The sequence below is a fragment of the Solea senegalensis genome, linkage group LG7 (assembly GCF_019176455.1).
Source record: "Solea senegalensis isolate Sse05_10M linkage group LG7, IFAPA_SoseM_1, whole genome shotgun sequence".
Taxonomy (NCBI): domain Eukaryota; kingdom Metazoa; phylum Chordata; class Actinopteri; order Pleuronectiformes; family Soleidae; genus Solea; species Solea senegalensis.
In genome coordinates this window covers 25,683,334-25,701,268 of record NC_058027.1, presented here as the reverse complement: position 1 = coordinate 25,701,268, position 17,935 = coordinate 25,683,334, and the positions used below count along the sequence as shown (strand labels likewise).

Here is a 17,935-nt window from a genome sequence, read left to right as displayed (position 1 = left end):
ATAAAATTAGTACAATAAAACAACACAAAATTAGTAAAACACCACTAATAAAAGTTAAAACTCACGTTGTGGTAAAAGCTAATGAGAACAAGGAGAAGCCTGAAGAACAGTTAAAGGCAGCATTATTCCAGAGCTTTTAAGTTTTCTCTTCTTTTTTTGCTTATTGAAGCACAAGAGAATAACTGAAAAAATAAAGTGCTGGCCACTTTAATAGGTACACAGGACAGCGGTCTTCTGCTGCTGTTAACTGATTGATCAGAAGTGATTATTTGAGGCTACTGTTACGGGTCATTCTCCTGTGACCTCTGGCGTCATCAAGCCCTTTTGTTTTCTGACCATTCTCTGTAAACGCCAGAGATACATATCGATGTTTTCAGATGAAGAAAGCGGCATATTAATAATATAACGCCTTTTCTGTTCGTGGCCAAGCAGAGGCAGTTCAATAACATAAAAGAAGGTTACGTACTGCAGCTTTAAAGTTTAAAGTTGTGTCTAATCATCAAAAAAAAACTACATTTGATGCATTGAAAGTCAGTTTTTCGTATTACTTTAAGTGTCTTAAAAACACAATATAGCAGGAGTTTGCGTCTTTGTGTGTGTGTGTGTGTATGTGTGTGTCCACCCCCCGCCCCTCATGTGATCCTTTGCTCTTGTGTGATGTTTTTGTCTCCTGTGAAGCTTCGCAGCTGAATAGGCCTCGGTCAGGAGAGGTGAGTTCAGTTGACCTCGGGGTCACGCTGAGACAATGGTGGCCGGGGCCTGAACAAAACAAGACCGAGACCCCCAGACTCATGCCCAAGCCCCTGGTGGGAGGGGCTTAGACGTGGGAGGCCATTTTAGAGAGAAGGGGGCAGATGTGGCGCTGCATCGTGACTCGTGTGATGACGGGATGTTTTGGATCTCAGGTACTGGCTTAAAATGCACACGTGTGAATCCTGTAATAATCCACAATCGTGGGTTTACAGGATTGTAAATTAACCCTTTTTTTTTTTGCAAGTAGAGGGACGTAAGAGTTTTAAAGACATTTTGAGAATGGAATTTAATTTAAAATGCCCTTCTCATACAGTAAATCACTCTTTCCCCAGAGATTGGGACTCATTTTTGTTCAGTAAATACATTTGCAGGCATTTTTTGCCAAAAATTAATGAAACTTGTAAAAGTTTGGGTTTACCAATTCAAAACAGTATTAGATATTGTTCCTTGGCACAAATTTAAGGTTAAATGGAGGATCAGTGGATTCTAAGCATTCCAAGTTATTTTGCATAAGAGACCAAATAATTAACCAAATAATCATATTCTTACTGTCGGTGGATATGACACGGTTTTAATAATGGAATCTACTTTTAGAAGACGTCCTATTTTACCACTGAGTTATAAATGTGTAATCTTGACATGACATTTGATTTTATCCTTTGATAAATCGTCCACTATCATTTGTGCAGAAAGATTTAAGAATAATAGCGACCGTCCGACGAGGAAAAGGCAAAAGCTTTTATCTCAACCCATGGGACAATGTGGATTTACAGCCTGTCTCTCTCTCGTGTACCCACCCCCCACTTCACTTCCATATGCAGAGGAACTCGCCCCACCAGGGGTCAGTGGGGTTGGTGTGGGGGGGGGGTCATGACTGAGCACTCACTCACTCACTCACTCACTCATTCACAGAAAAGTGGAAAAGAACACCATCATGTGTGTTTTTTAGTTTCTAGTATCAATGATTGCGTTTATGTTATGTAATAATTACACCAACAAAAAAAAAACAATAATCGTGGAACTTGTCCATTGTTTCACCTGAGAGACACATGCGGAACTTTTGTCTTCAGTTGTTCCCATTGTCTGTTTTTTGTGGGCGTGCCCTGTGTGTGAGGGAGGGCGTGGCTACTGTGTTAACCCCTCCCCCTCTGCTGTGACATGTCAGGGAAGACGTACGTGACTTGTTTTTTGTGCTGTACCTTCCTGATTTCCATATTTTTAGGATGTTGTCGAACTTATTTTTATTATTCCATTTCCACACATGTCTAACTGTTTTTTTTTGTTTGTTTTACACACTTTATAGAACTTATAGGAGGAGTTTGAACTGAGGACACGTACTCACAAAAATGAGTTTAGCCTAAGCTCTGGAAAAAACGACTTGCTCCGAGTTGAATTGAATTGAATTGAATTGAATTGAATTGAATTGAATTGAATTGAAAATTGAATTGAATTGAACAATTCGGCTTTCAGTTAGCTTTAAAACTCAAAATGTTGTCCTTTTGTGGGCTACTGTAAAGACATCGTGGTCCGTAAAACACCTGATATGTGTAAAAATATACAAATATAAAAATAACCTCAAAAATCCTGGCTTTCCGACTACAAATGGATTAACAGCAAGAACACATGCTTCTTCTTCTCTGGCCGTGGTGTGTTACTGAGGCAGCATTACAGCGCCACACACAGGCCTGGCACGTGCACTGCACCGTTTAGATTTGCTGAAACGACGCTGTGTCACCTTTTTAAGAAGAAAGAAGAAAGAAGGATCATAGAGGGAAAGTTCTGTTTCTGTCTTTTAGTCTTTAAGTACCACAGACACTCTCATGCCTCACAAAGGGGTTTTTACGTTTAAAAAACATCTTAAATCTGCTGATTTGCTTTTTTTTGGTGTCGATTCTTCCGTCTTTTCTCTGAATCTCTTGTGAATTTTAACAAATGCTGCTTTTTTTTCTTACAGGCAATGAGGAAGCTGCATGTGGTGAGTGTTTCTTCTTCTTACAGTTGACAGACCATAATGCCATGTACTGTATGTCGTGTGTTTTTAGGTACAGTATTTAGTTTGCTATAGTTCCCTCTGCTGGTCAGCTGCTATACTGTACTACACGCACACACACACACACACACACACATACTGTATTTCACAAACATGTTTCATGACGACGAGAGAAACTAAACAACTTTCTTACAGAATTCCATCAAACACGCGATGTATTAAATCAGATTAACTCCTTGTTTTTGAAAAACCTTTATTTTTGTTGATGAATTTAACATGAATTTATTTAAAAACACAGAGGAAAGACTGTTTTTTTGGATAATTCCTGAAGCTGCCGAGGCAAATGAATATGTTATCTTTCAGTATACGAGAAGAATTAAGAACTAAAAATAAACTTTAGAAACAAAATGCAAGTGGTGGACAATCTTAACCCACTGTGCCTTAAGGAATCATTTGAATCTACCGGGTTTAGAGCAGAAACAATTACAGGATGAATCGATTATAAATCCATTACTAAATGAATCGTCAACTATTTTGATAAAAACGATTGTTTCAGCTTCTTAAACGTGAATATTTACTTCCCTTCTTTGCTCCACATAACAAAGAAATCATTAAAACTCAAATCTTTTTGGTTTGTGAACAAAACAAGACTGTCATCGTTTCCGGGTTTGACATATTTTAACGTTTCCTGACTCGATTAATTGTGAAAATCATCGTTAGTTGCAGCTCTAACAGAGTCCCCCCCCCGTATATGGTGTTTTAAATTGTATTTACACAACGTGTTTTGTTCAGATACAAACACTTGACACAACTTGGGAATTTGCACCATTTTCTACGACATTTCATGCAGAAATAAAGGTGAATATTCACATTTATTTATACTTCATTCACGTGTTAACTTTTGTTTGGTAAATGAAAAACCTCTCTGTCATCAAACAAATACTTTAAGATCATTTGCAGTTTCCATAAACACAGTGAGTTCTGAAGCGTGCGTTCGAGGTCGGATTGATCTCCAGCATCTTTTTAACAATTCTTTAATCTCTCAATCATATTAAATTTATAAGTGGGATTTAACGAGGCGCCGCACTGCATCCTGTCTGACGGCCTCGGGTCTGTTTGCAGAACTCCACTCGCTCCTCTGTTGTGGTTTCTTGGCTCATGCCATCGCTCGTAAAAGTCTCCACAACGTCCACGAGAGCAGGGCGTGAGCATATTTCACTGTGTCGCAGAGATTTCGGGTTTATTTCTAAAGGCAAACGACAAATACGCGGAAGGGGCCACGACTCTGGAGATGTTTGTGATCCTAAAAACAAATTTGATTTTTTTTTTTTGATCAAGACAGCTGTGATGTTGTGGTATTGTGTATTTTAAGTTATTCTGAATAAAGTTAAAACAGCTAAATAAATCTTTATTTTAACCTGAAAAACTAATTTATCGGCTCGATTTGTTTTCAGTGAAGTTTGTCTCTCTTTAAACAGCCCAAAAATGTCAAAAATGAATGTAATTTAAGGCCAAAGGAAGCAAACTGTGAGATTTCGGTGATGATTTCGATGTGGATTCGGGATTTTCATACTTTATTTAAACATACATTGACACTGTGTGAGACTAAAACAGCCTGGCACTGTTTAAAAAACGAAAAATAATAATTGTTTGAAAACACAGTCGTGACTTATAAGGATTTAATCACTTCAATAATGCTCCATTGGACATTTCAGGAAATTAGATTAGATTATGAAAAAGGACATACTATCATATATAATTTAAAGGCATATATATAAGTTTCCCTTTTCTCATTTTGCTGAAGTAAAATCACATTATTTACAGAGTACAAATGTCTCCTATTGCGTGTAATTATATGGCACGAGAAACTTCATAGAGAATCTCTGCACAGCTAACAAAATAAATGTGGAGTATGAATCATTTGAGGCCTCTCTGATTCTCTGACACATGACTGAAGCGTGTGCACAGGTGTGTGACACGGGTGACACCGATCGGCGTTTGAAGGTTTGAACAAACGGTGCAATTTGTGTCTCCATAAATTTGCCAAACGGTGATTTTTTTTGAACGATAGAATTCCAGTGAGATTAATCCGATTGTGTTTAAGAGTTTAACCATTTGTGTGCATACAATGGAGGGGAAAAGCTGTGTGTGTATTGTGTTTCATTTTGTTTATTTTAGTAGTTTTACAAAATTGTGGGGAAATTGAGTTTGTGGAAATGTGTTTATGTGTAAAAAGAAAACCATCCTTAATGTTGCATTATTGCCTTATTTTTTTCCTCCACAAAGTATTATAGATCTGATCATTTAATACAGTGACTGTCTGAGGGTCATCACCCTTATCTTAAAGTGCTTTTACCTTAAGTTTTCTAACAATTTGTTCGGTTTTAATTTCCTTTATTCTTTCCTTTCTTTTTCATTCTTCTTTTTAAACAATGTTGTCATGAATTGCATATTTTTGTCAATTTTGTTTATTTTTTTGTGCCGAACAGTTTGGCAGAAAGTGTCCAACTGCAAATTTTCCCTCACAGACGTTGAGATTTCGATTCTACTTGGCGATAAAATTGTTTCAGGTTTAGTTTTTGCTGTAATAAATTTGATGGACCATTACAACCCATCAAAAATATAGAAATATGTATAAAACACTATTTAATTTTCCTCAAAAGCTGTATCACAAATGTTAAGTACTGTACATATACATATGACGTGTATGCATTGTTAATATGTTCTCTTTTTATACAGTTGCTCTGTGTTTTTGCTATTCATAAAATAAGTTTAAACCCCACAATTATCCCCTATATTTATTTAGTAGGTTTGTTTGTATTAGAGAGAAAAAGTGGAACCAAGTCCAATTCCTTGTTTGTGTGCACAAACTTGATTCCAATAAATGTTTGATTCTGTTTCAGATCTGAAGCAAAAATCTCTTGTTTATTTGACTCATATTTACGGCGACAAATATTTGACATCGACTAATTTGAAAGTCTTGTAACATCGGCCCTTCCCTTAATTACAAGAACACAGAACAATGAAAAAAAATAGTGGAATAAATTGTGGCCTTTTGATAAACACCCTTAATGAAAAATACTTAAGAGTTATTCGGCATTGACTTGCCTCAGATAATGTGTCCGGAACCTTGACTCTCTTCCAGTGGAATCAAGCAATTATATCATATATATTCATTAAAAATACATGTAAAATTTGATATTTTATTTGTATTAAAATAAAAAAGGGAACACATGTGGTTTGATTTCGTTTATAGTCTCAACAATGCACTTGCATCATGTGCATGTTATTTTTTATATACATTTGTATGCATATGTTTACATGTACATATATATATATAATAACAAACAGCTGTGTTGTTTTCTTCTTCTTCTTCTTCTGTCGTTTCTCGGGAGAGGCTGCTGCTGCTGGGAGCCGTGTGTGTGTGTGTGTGTGTGTGTCGGAAGTATCGTAGTTTATGTATGCTAATGTGGAGAGTTGGGGGTTGTAGCTAGATATTTACGTTCAGTGGGAGCCGCCCTTCATTCACCCACATGGTTACCAACTGGTCGCCTTCGCGCCACTTTCCCCAAACCCGCTGCCGTCTTTTAGGCAGCGTTTGTGGGCTGCGAATCCACGCACGGTCGCCTCGGACTTCACTCCGTGTGCTGCTTTTGTCCGCCGTTAGAAAAGTTTTCGGGATAGTTGTGTATTTATCTGTCTCTTTCTCTCTCCCTCTCTTCTTTTTTTGAGACTAACGCGGCAGCCCGAGCAAGTGAGAGAAGATGGTGGATTTCGGCTGGTGAGTGTGTCTGACCGAGCGCATGTTTATCGGCAAGGAAGTCGCGTTTCGGGTTGTTTCAAGAAAACCCCCCCTGCGTTTGTGTGAAATTAATCTCACACTTGTGTGTGATTGTTTTTTTTCCCACGTTTATTTACATCCCTCGCCGTCGCGGCGGCGGGAGCGGTGGAACATTAAATGAGATGTTGGCGATGAAAACAGTGTAACGTGAGGCGCATGGCAGCCCCCTCGGCTCCACCATTGAGGGAATGAGGGAGATTTGAAAAAGCTCGTCCGGGAGCGTTCACCGCTGCGCCGCGGCGACTGTCGAGGGAAATAATTCGGCCTCGTTATCAACAAAACAACGCTCACAGAAGCCCACACTAGTTCCATAATTCGAGGAAATAAGTTTGCAAGTGTTTTTAAATTCGCTGCTCGGACGCGAGTGCAGTGGTGTGTGAGTTAAAGTGCCCCCCAGAACAAAGCAGTAGCACATGGGGCACTTGTAGGCCGCGCGCTTTAGCTTAGCCCAGCTAGCCTAGCCGAATACATTTAAACACCCGGGGTTTCCAGGGCATCAACACACCGTTACACATACTTATGTGTAGAATTGTGGGGTTAAATGTAGGATTCGGGTAAATGCGGTCAACCAAGCCACATGTGCCGTTTGCGTGTTTTCAAATGTGCTAGTTTGTTGTTGGCTAGCGGCTAATCAGTGTTCATAAAGCTCACACTACCAGTCATGTAAGCCGCCGAATTAAGACACAACTACAGCTACACTTTTACAGATAACACTCGGGGTGCTCCCCCTTTGTCACTTTAAAGCGTAGTTATATTAAACTGGAGTAGCAGTTGCGTGGTTTTGCCATGTTTTTATCAGCTCAAACAGCGCTAGCACACGGCTGCTGCGTGCTGCTAGCCTCGGCTCCTTAGCCCAGATTTCAAGCAGCTCCGAAACCACGGGGCCGCGGGTTTTTCTTGCTGAATAAACAAACAAGCGAGTAGGTCGGCGTTTTTTTGGTGCACAACACCGCGTCTGCGCCTCTTACAGTCGGTTAAAAGTCATTTTATGCTAAGGTTGGCGCACTTCGAGGCGCCATGTTAGAGGCGGTGGGGGAGGGGTGAACAACACCGTGCCCCGCGCAGGCGCTCCCGTGTCGCAGGGACGCGGGCCGCAAGCTCCGCTGCTCATTCATGTTTTCACCCAACCTCGTGCTCGTCGCGAGAAATCATAACACCACGCACCGTGGCAGCAACGCGGCGAAATTGACCGATGAATCACAAAACAATACGCAACACGGGGAACGATTGACCGGACGAGAACCACATTTCACAGAGTACACATGCGCACACTTCCACTATCTGCACATGTAACTTGTTGCAGTGCCTCTCTTAAGGGGAAAAAAAAGTCGATATGAATGAGCTAAACCACGTGTCCTTCTTTGCTTTCAGGTCCACCATGATGTGCAGGACCCCATCTGTGAAGCAGTGTGACCATTTCCCCTCATGGTGCTGTAGGGCAGTGATGCTGTAATCAGTCTGTGTATTGTCAAAGTGCTTACAGTGCAGGTAGTACTCTGTAATACCTACTGCAGTGGAGGCACTTACAGCAATACCCCGACACTGATGTGCAGACTAATTTTTTGATGCTTTTTTCTGTTTGTTTTTGAAGTACTGTCTTTGTGCTAAGGTGCATCTAGTGCAGATAGTGAAATAGACTAGCACCTACTGCCCTAAGTGCTCCTTCTGGCATAAGGGGCCGTGATATGCTCCACCCGACCATTTTTAATCTCCAATTTGGCTCAAATATCTCGCAGTTCTCTGCTAGTTTTGCATAGTTGCACTACAAGAATAGATGAGTTGTGCAAATCTATGCAAAACTGATGGTGGCCTGCTTGCTCTCCACCTGTTAAGATGCTTGGTTTTTTGGGGGGGCATCGAACCAATCCGATTGCTTAGCATGCCTCTTAAAGCAGGAGCATTTGACAGTTCTCTTCCTCCTCCCCTGACCTCAGTTTCAGCAGTGCTAAAGTGCTTATAGTGCAGGTAGTGTTCTGTCTCCTATCTACTGCAATGTAAGCACTTGAAGTACTTCTAACTACCCGCGTCTCTCTGAAGGTGGGACGTCAAGTCAGTGGTCACCGGAACGCTTGTCTTTTGTTTTATTGTCGCCTGGTCAGTTTTGCTGGTTTGCATTCAGCTTTAACTGATGTTCGCTGTGCAAATCCATGCAAAACTGATCAGGTTGATGAACTGTGCTCTCAGCCGGAAAGTGTGGGTACACGCTTTTCACCGAGATGGCGTTTATTTTGCTTCATGGTGGGTACATGTACACTTTGTATGTGTGATATTTTGTATTTGTTGACGTGTCTCTTCCTGTGTAGGTGGGGATTAGTAGCAATGCTGTGTACATTGAGGTATTGCACTTGTCCCGGCCTGTGTAGGAACGAGGAGATGGAGCTGACATGGACCGTGAATGTTGGAAAAAAAAAAACTCTATGATTATGTTATTGATTATAAAATGTGTTTAAATTGGTGGCAATAAAATACCACAATTTCTTAAAGCCTTTTCCTTTAATGTTTTATGTAAATCACAATTATTATAGTGTTAAATGCATCCTAATGAAAGATTTTATGTAAAAACATTGCCACAGACTAAAGTCCTACCTTGTCCTGTTTTCAAATTTGACAATAAATTAGTACTTTTACACTCATTTATTGTGTGTAAAACCTGGTGTGCCAGAACTGTGCCATTTGGAGACTTGGTAACCATGGCCACCTGTCATAAAAAACAATATATAGAAACCTCTATAGAACTAAAAAAAAAAATATTTATTTGGCAAATAAACCAAATTCACCTTTTTATGCCCACATTTGAGCCGACTCCTATGAGAAGTCAGAAATGAATCAAGTGTAACATTCAACCACTAAAAGTCTTTTTTTTCTGTTCAGGAATGCAAATAAATAACTATAATTTTACATTTTAATTGAGAATAATATTTTGATGATTGATTTAGCATTCATACAATTTTGGTTAAAGAGCTTCTACATACTGGTGTATTAACTATTAAAGAAACCTAACATAATTTTGATAATTACTAATGGTCTAATAAATCTGTTAAGCTCTTTATATATGATCAAAGAGCTTGCTAATGCAGTAATGCACTCATTTAGGTTCTTGGCTAGGACTCTGAATTAACTGAATTACTGGTAAAATAAAGGTTAGTGTACAGGATATTTTGTTATAATGATGGTTTGTTTATTAGAAACCTGTGAAAAGGTAATTGCCACTGAGAATGTAGTTGGACAGTGTCAGAAGAAGAAAAGAGGATTGTTTGCTGTAGCCGGTGGTGACTTAACATCCTTAGGCAGTTATAATGGTTCAAAACAAGTTTAGCAGCTATGTGTGTATGTTGACCAAGGGGGAAAATGCAGAATATACTCTGTTTGTGGAAACAAAGACATGACAAAACAGGAAAATATAAGGATCAAATGATTAAAAAGGTTCCAAAAAGTATATAAGTGGCTGTTAATTCGATTTGCAATGACGTGGAAGAAATTGTACATTGTCCTTTTGTGTAAGTTGTCAAAATATTTAAACTTTGTTTTTGTTTTTATATTATAGAAGGATGTTTGGGTTTTTTTGGTTAATGGATGCATTTTTAAAGTCCATGACAAGTCAAAAGAAATAATAACTGAAGACTAAATTGTCATTTTTAGAATAGAATGGAATAAATGTACTTTATTAATCTCAATCTGGGGAATGAGTGTAGCAGCACACAACCGTGGGATGAGAATAAATAATAAGTGAACTGCAAAGTGTGTGAAAGTGTGCACTTTACAGTTCAGTTTACTAAATTATTACTCATTACACGCCTCATCCTTAAGTTATATTCAATTTCATCCTATTTTTATATTTTTAATCTGTATATTTTGTGTCTAGAGAAAAAATAAGAGTTAATATTGGTCCCGCCGTGGGGAAATTGACATTGTTACAGCAGCAGATTAAGATAATAAATAATAAACATGCACTTCCAAGAAGTACGATATAGAAAGATTTAATAAGAATATAAAAAGTTAACATAATTTATAATAATTTAAAATAATACATTATTGACAGTTTCCAGAATATATACACTATATACATAGTCTTGCTGCTGCTGCTCCACACTCATTTAATTGTCAGCTATTGATCTTGATGCGACTTTAAAAATGCAATCATTAACCAAAGAAAATCATTCTATAATATAGGAGAGCAAAATTAAAAATAATATTATGTAAACTTGTACAGTTTCATCCAATAAAATTGGCTATTCAGCAGAAGTCACTTTAATACCTTTTGAGACTTTTTAATCACTAGACTAATTTCCCAGTTTGGGATTTTTTTTTTTGGAATTTTTATTTAAATGTAACGCCAGGTGCGTCCACCAGATGACGCTGTTTGGTTGGCGTTGAGCCGCGGACGCGCGCAGGTAAAGTCCGCGGTGGCGCCGCCTCCGCCGCTGTTGGTCCAACCAATTTGTCCAACATGCCGCTTTCAAGCTAGTCGCGCCGCAGTAACTTCCTGCGCGTCCGCTGCTCCTGAAGTGAAATCAGCATGAGCTCTCGCGTCTCGCGGACACACAAACGCAGAGGACTGACACCGTGAGACATGTGGACTCACACGAGCCTTCTTCACCTGAGACCTGGACCATAAGCTTTCACGAGGACAACATTCACTTCTAGAGAGAGAGGGGGAGAGGGACAGGGACAGATAACCCCCTTTTTTTTTGTTTGGTTTGTGTTTATTTGGGACCAAATCTGGTGAAAATGGATCCACTGTGGACGCACTGCGTTTTCCTCCTGGCTTGTTGCTGTGGATTAGGGTTCGGAAACAGATGCGACGAAGTGCGTAAAGTTTTCCAACTCAGGCAAATCGGACCGAACCAATTATTACCTTTAAGCCCCAGACCAGGTAAGACTCTACAGACTGATGTGAGTGAGTGAAATGATGATTTTCCTGCTGTGAAATTCCCTTTAAATCACTTTAATTTCATCTTTAATTCCCTTTGTGTTAAAGCCTCTAACACAAAGTATTGTTATATTGGTCATTTTTGTCAACTAGGGTACAAATAACACACACAGATGCTTATAAATGCAATATATTGTATATTTCATGAATAGAAAGAAGTCAAGGCTTGTTAAATTAGCAAATATCACTTTTAAAATTGCTGACCATTCTCCATTTAACTTGCAATTATTTTGTTTGTCATGTTAGTTTTGCTGCAAATTGTTTTGGAAAAAAGAGTCTTAATCCTAAATTGTTCCTTTAATTCAGCCTGTAACACAAATTATTAAGTCCCCTTGTATTTACATTTAAATGTGTTAATAAAACAACGTACAAACTACATATACTTACAAACACGAAATATTCATCCCTATCTTACACACAATCGTATTTCATGTTCCAAACGGAGCAGAAAGATGTCAATTCTCCCAATTTTGAGTGATATTTTGTGAAATTCTGCTTTTATTTTATTAATAATGTTAGTTTTGAAATAACGGCAATTTGTTTGGGGGGAAAGAAAGTCATAATTGTCAATATAACACTGAATGTGTGGAAAAAAATGAAGAAATCCCCTTTAATTCAGCCTGTAACTAAATCTTCCCCATTCATTAAGACATACACTACTTTATCGATGTATTTCCACATCATTTGTGTCCTAAAATGACATAAAATAATTAAAATTCTACCCCAGATTCACGTATTAAGTCCAACATAATCTTTAATTAAACTGTGCCCATCAACAAGTGACACCACTTTTACATGTATGAAAGCACATGCTCGTTAAATTGTTCACATGTTGAATTATTCAACATAAATATGAAGCTGACACACACACACACACACACACACACACACACATGAGAGAAGAGCTCATTATCCTCACTCCGGCTTTTTGACCTGTCATTTTCTTCTGTGAGCTCTTTGTAGCTTTAAATCGCAGCCTTACAAACACATTTCAGAGGCGTGTGTGTGTGTGTGTGTGTGTGTGTGCGTGCACTTCACTCGTGATAATGACACAGAAGACGAGCAGAACACAGGGACCGAGTCGACTCACGTCCTTCTGTGTGAGACTTTAAAATCAAGACGTTTACGGGGGAAAACGCTGGCGTGTGTGTGTGTCCTGTATTATCACAAGATTAGAGCTCATTCTTCAGCTTTGAAGTCGTACTTCGTGCTCGCCTGTACGTACGTTCTGTTAATCCACGATGAAACAACGTGTCAAGTTAAATTTCTATCGTTTTTGCCAGTATTTTAAGTGTATGAAACATGAGAAAAATAGTCCAAACTTTGCTCTTTTGGCTCTTCTAAAGCAGGTTAACGACTCACTGGTTAAATAGTGACACCTATTTTGTGAAAAGTGCAGACTCCTTCCCTGAACACTTCTTTTTCCCATTCGCTGTAGGGAACAACAGCGGCAATTGGCTTCTACCGCGCTCTGGGATTACTTTGTACATTTTGTGACGCGATGGGAGGGGAAGTAACGATCTATATTGTGAAAGTTCACATGAAAGAGTGAACTTTGGACAACAGTAATATTCCTTTTTCAGGTGCGGAGGAGGATGCAGAGAAAATGTGGAGCAAGGTTTGGTCCGAGTGAGAACCCTGGCAGCAGAGTTCAGAACATGCTTGAGACGCTGGTGTTAGGTTAGATTAGATTAAGATTAGATGAAGATGGAGCCAGAGATGAGGTGACTGGTATTTTCAGAACATGTGTCCAATCAACGCAGCACTCACACTCGCCACTGGTCATGTACAGTACCACCAGAGAAAGCTTGCGTGCCACTGGTGGTACACGTACCACAGTTTGAGAACCATGCCTATAGGTGGCGATATGCTTGCATTTCGGCTTGTTCCTACGTGGTGTTTTCCACTTACATTTATAGACCCAAACTATGTGAGTTGGTGTTGTGCTACTGACCATTATCCAGTTTGAGTCCAGTTTGAGTCCAGTTTGAGTCCAGTTTAGGTCCAGTTTGAGTCAATTCGAGTCCAGTTCGAGTCCAGTTCGAGTCCAGTTTGAGTCCAGTTGAACATGTATCGACCGCATGAGCCGGTCGTGTCAGTCCGGCTTCAGTTATGCACATATTTCAGTCAGACTAACATGTTTACAAGTCTAGTCTTTGCCGGATTAACACGCTAATTCGATTTTTTTTTCAGCGTCCGTACAGAAATTCAAGGTCAGGATCGGGAGTCTGCAACAAAACGGAGGCGGAGAGAGACGTGAGAGCGAAGGCTTCAAAACAACAGATCGATACAGAGACAGTCCAGTGTCTCCTACACTTTTTTTATTATTATTATTTTATTTATATTTATTTTAAAGCGATTATACACGTATATAAACATACTTATGGGAAGTTAATGTTACACTCTGGACCGTTAACTGTCTGAACGCTGTAGTTCTTCAACATAGTTCTGTATAAAACAGAGCGGAGGGATTATGGGTATTTCATGTGGACTGTAATTGAGTGGACCACTCGCCACCGCTGCCGGTCTGCAGCTCTTCTCGGAAAAGTAAATCGTAATGGTGTTGATTACCGTCCTGCCACAAAGTGCTCCCTGTAAACCACCATTGCTCCTTTTCCTCCAGAAAAACCCCTTTAACGCCTCTTAAACCTCTAAATAACCCCCTTCTAATGCCATCATGACTTCTTCCCCAGTAATGAGCCTGTGTGGATTTAAACCTTTCTCTGTGGAGCTGTGCTCGCAGAAGGACTTTCTCTGTGGTAACTTGTTTGCCTATCGCAGTTGGAGCGTAGAAAAGCTCCCGATTCGGTAGCGACGCCGTGAAAACACCTCCGTCCGAGCTTTTTCGAGCATAATCTGCCCCAAATAAGGGCAGATAAACGAGCTGGAATACACCAGATCGCGTAGAACAGGGGCGGAGGTAGAGTCGCGATTTCTGAAGTTGTCGACTTCAGCGAGCGCGGGCCTCCAGAAATTCCAGGAATCCGAGTGAGAGAAAGAGAGGTTTCCTTCACGTGAGGTCAGATCACAGCAAGTCACAAGTGTGTCGCCTCAGCCAAAGAAAAGCTGCGTCTGTGGTGTGGACGTGGGAACACTTCTGGGAAGCCTTTTTTGGGTTAGAAAAGCGAGGCTTTTTTTTTTTGGATGCTTTCGTTGTTGTCTTATCTGGAAGAGTTTGAATTCCTTCACGTTGTGTTGCCATCGCCGCCTCCTCCTCTGAGAAGCTGATAGTGTCTGTGGACACGTCTCTGCGAGCTCTGCCTAGGCTTGTCAGAGGGGCTTCTGCAGAGTTTTAGGTAGCTCTTAGGATGTTTTGATTGCCCCGTATATACTCTGTGTGTGTGTGTGTGTGTGTGTGTGCACAGGTTGTTTACATTCGTCCGTGCTGGAAAAATCACTCGCTGAGACCGATAACGCGCTTGACTCCGATCTCCCCTCGGGATCTTTGTTGTTTTGGTTCCCTCGCTCCACTTAAGCATTTTTTTAACTTGTGCGCTGCCATTAAATTATTATTATATTATTGTCACTGTTTAAGTCCAGACAGAATTTTATTGCTAATTAGCGACGCTCTAAATCAGGCGTCTCAAACTTTTTACTTGTACATGTTTTTGGAGTTAATTGATCAATTGTGCGTCATAAATACATGTTTTTATTGTGAACTGTACGTCGTTCCATGTAAATAACTTTCACGCCCCAAATGAATGGCTGCTTGTTTTCACTTGACCGCCCCCTACTGGCCAGACTAGACGCTGTGGCCCCCGGGTTATGTGCGGTCGTGACCCCTGTGGTTGCATTAGTTACTGACAATGGCTGCCATCAGTGACATTTATCCCACCATTAGACTGGAAACAAAAGTGTCTGCACCAAAGTCCATAGAGAAATTCTGCGTTTTTTTGTTTTTCTTTGGTTTGCGTGGCGACAGGAGCCGCTGGTCTACTGCGGCCTGGTTTGGTAAGGTTGTGTTACGTAGGTAAATCCAAACAAAGGATTTTCAAACATTAGAGTCATAGAATAACACATTTAAACTCACTAATGGAGGCAGCGGTGGTTCAGGAACTCCTGTTTTGCTGTGAATGCATGTTTTTCAGGGATTTTTTAAAGTCTTTTTTTTAACTCATCTCTAGTTCGGCATTGTTCGCTTTGATTCTTGCGTCGGACGCCGCGGCGCTCGACGACGTCACATTTTAGTCTCCGCTCGGTAACTTTAGATACATTCTTCTTTTCTTAGATGTGTAAAATCATGTTTGTATTGTGGCAGATGATTGATGTCTAAATACCACACACTGAAAATAGTTTGACACACTCACTCACTCATCCATACCTTCAAGCGCTTTAAGGTGTCATATCCACTCGCCTTACTTGCCTTTGAAAAATGCCTTGTAAATGCAGCTTGTTTTTCGATGAGACTGCTTATATTTGACATTTTCTTATTTTTCAAGAGCAAAGCCGCATCTTCAGTAACTGGATTAGAAACTGTTACAACATAAGAAGTGGTTTTGACGATGATGCAGGGTTTTTTTTTTTTTCTTCCACATCTTTCCTGATAATCCTGTGTGTGTACTCGAAAGAAAAAAGAAAACAAATGGTTATCTGAGTGAGTGGAATGTCACAGTAACACATAGAGAGGCACAGGCAGGAGCTGTCAGATCCTGTAAACCACTGGAAGCATTCCTGTTTTTTTGTCTCATTTAAAGAGTGTGTAAAATGATAGAAATATCTCCTCGGACTTTGCCACCGGTTTCCTGTGGGATTAGATTTGTGTCTGGAATAATTGTAAATAACTAAATATCTTGGGTGAACGAGTTCCAGACGGACAGCGACTCCAAGCCCGTGGCGACTTCCGGTCCATTGAGCTGTCGCTCTAGAACTCAGTAACCAATCAGCAGGCAGCTTCCTAAGCCCCGCCCCTGGTCAGAAACGCAAACAAAAAAGCACGGCACAAAGAAAAAGTGTATTTTCGAGTGAGAGTGACTGGTTGTTTGTCTCTACATGTGTCCCTGTGATGGACTGGCGACCTGTCCAGGGTGTTTCCCCCGTGTTTCCACCTGTCCAGGGTGTTTCCCCCGTCAGCTGGGATTGGCACCGGCGACTGTTTTTAATTTAGAGCACTTTAACTAGTTTGTTGTTTGTATATTACCAAATTGATATTTTGACCCATGCACTCTTCCGTTGAAGCAGGTGCCGTTCGCTATATAGTCGCAGTTTATATCGATACAGAATTTGAGGAGGAGGAGTTATGCTAACTATGGCCGCCGATATTTTTTTAGCCACGCCTCAAAATCCTGACTTAAGCCGTTACGATACTCGGTGTCTATGTCGGCCCGATGTTGGTCAAAATCACTGGTTCGGATATCGGACAGATAAAAATGTAAAATCCCGTCATGTTGTGGTTCTGCTCATTTCATCGTTACGGGAGAAGAATATTTGTTACACAGTTGGAGAATTATGTCTTTTGAAATGACGTGAAATGGCACAAATGTTGGGGCCACGCGGTTGTTGGTGTCGCGGTTGGCGCTCTTGCCTTTGCATGTTCTCCAGGGTTCTCCGGTTTCCTCCCGCAGTCCAAAAACATGTAATATGGGGGATTAGGTGAATTGGACACTCTCAATTGACCGTGTATGAATGTGTATTTGCTTTTCCACGCACTTAAATCACACAGAAATGTTTTCTCCGACGACTCTTAGGTTCAGACCTTCAAGTCTGCACGTCCAGGAACCTGACCTGCTGCACCAAAAAGATGGAGGAGAAGTACCAGTTGGCAGCGCGGCGAGACATCCAGAATCTGCTCCAGATGTCCAGCACCAGCCTCAAGTACCTTATCTCGCGCAACGTGGCCGCGTTTCAAGGTAAGAACTGACTGGGTCAACGGGGTTAAACTCCATAAACTTGTGCCGAGATGAGTGCTCCAGTGTTTATGTGGGTAATTGTATGTGTGTAGATGTTTGTTTGTACTTCTGGGTCTACGCTGAGGAGTTAGGGTTTGTGTGGGTGCAGTAAAAACAGTGGATGAGTCAGAGTGTGTGTGTGTGTGTGCAGTGAGGCTCCGCTGAAGGGCGAACAGAGTAGGGTCTGTCCTGCTCGCAGATCTAGCACTTCACTCTGATCATGAGACAGGTTGGCTGTTCCTGCAGGAGACTCAGGGGGCCATGTGTCAGGGTAAATATGTGTCCTGCTGCCTTAAATCCTCACAAAACCCTGCTATTTAAGGGCAGCGTTTCACAAACTCTTTACACGGGAGCCCTGACATGACAGACCGGCGTGACCCAATTCGGTAAACTGCGCCAAGAGCTGGAGTTGCAGAAGATCATGTTGTGATTGTTTTAACAGATCTTCTGATTGTGATATGATTCAAAATTGGTATACGACTGATTCTTTTTGAATTTTAACCGTGATTTACATGGAAAGAAAATGATCCAATATT

At 40.5% G+C, this 17,935-nt stretch overlaps 1 protein-coding gene across 1 annotated transcript in view; it reads left to right on the top strand.

Moving 5' to 3' along the window:
* Window positions 1-11,025: 11,025 nt before the first annotated feature.
* Window positions 11,026-17,935, top strand: part of gpc5a (glypican 5a) — a 145,883-nt gene continuing 138,973 nt past the window's right edge. The window contains exons 1-2 of the mRNA XM_044029464.1: window positions 11,026-11,457; window positions 17,199-17,360. Coding sequence (XP_043885399.1) covers window positions 11,313-11,457; window positions 17,199-17,360 — 307 coding nt within the window. The 5' untranslated portion in view covers window positions 11,026-11,312. The remainder of the gene's footprint in view (window positions 11,458-17,198; window positions 17,361-17,935) is intronic.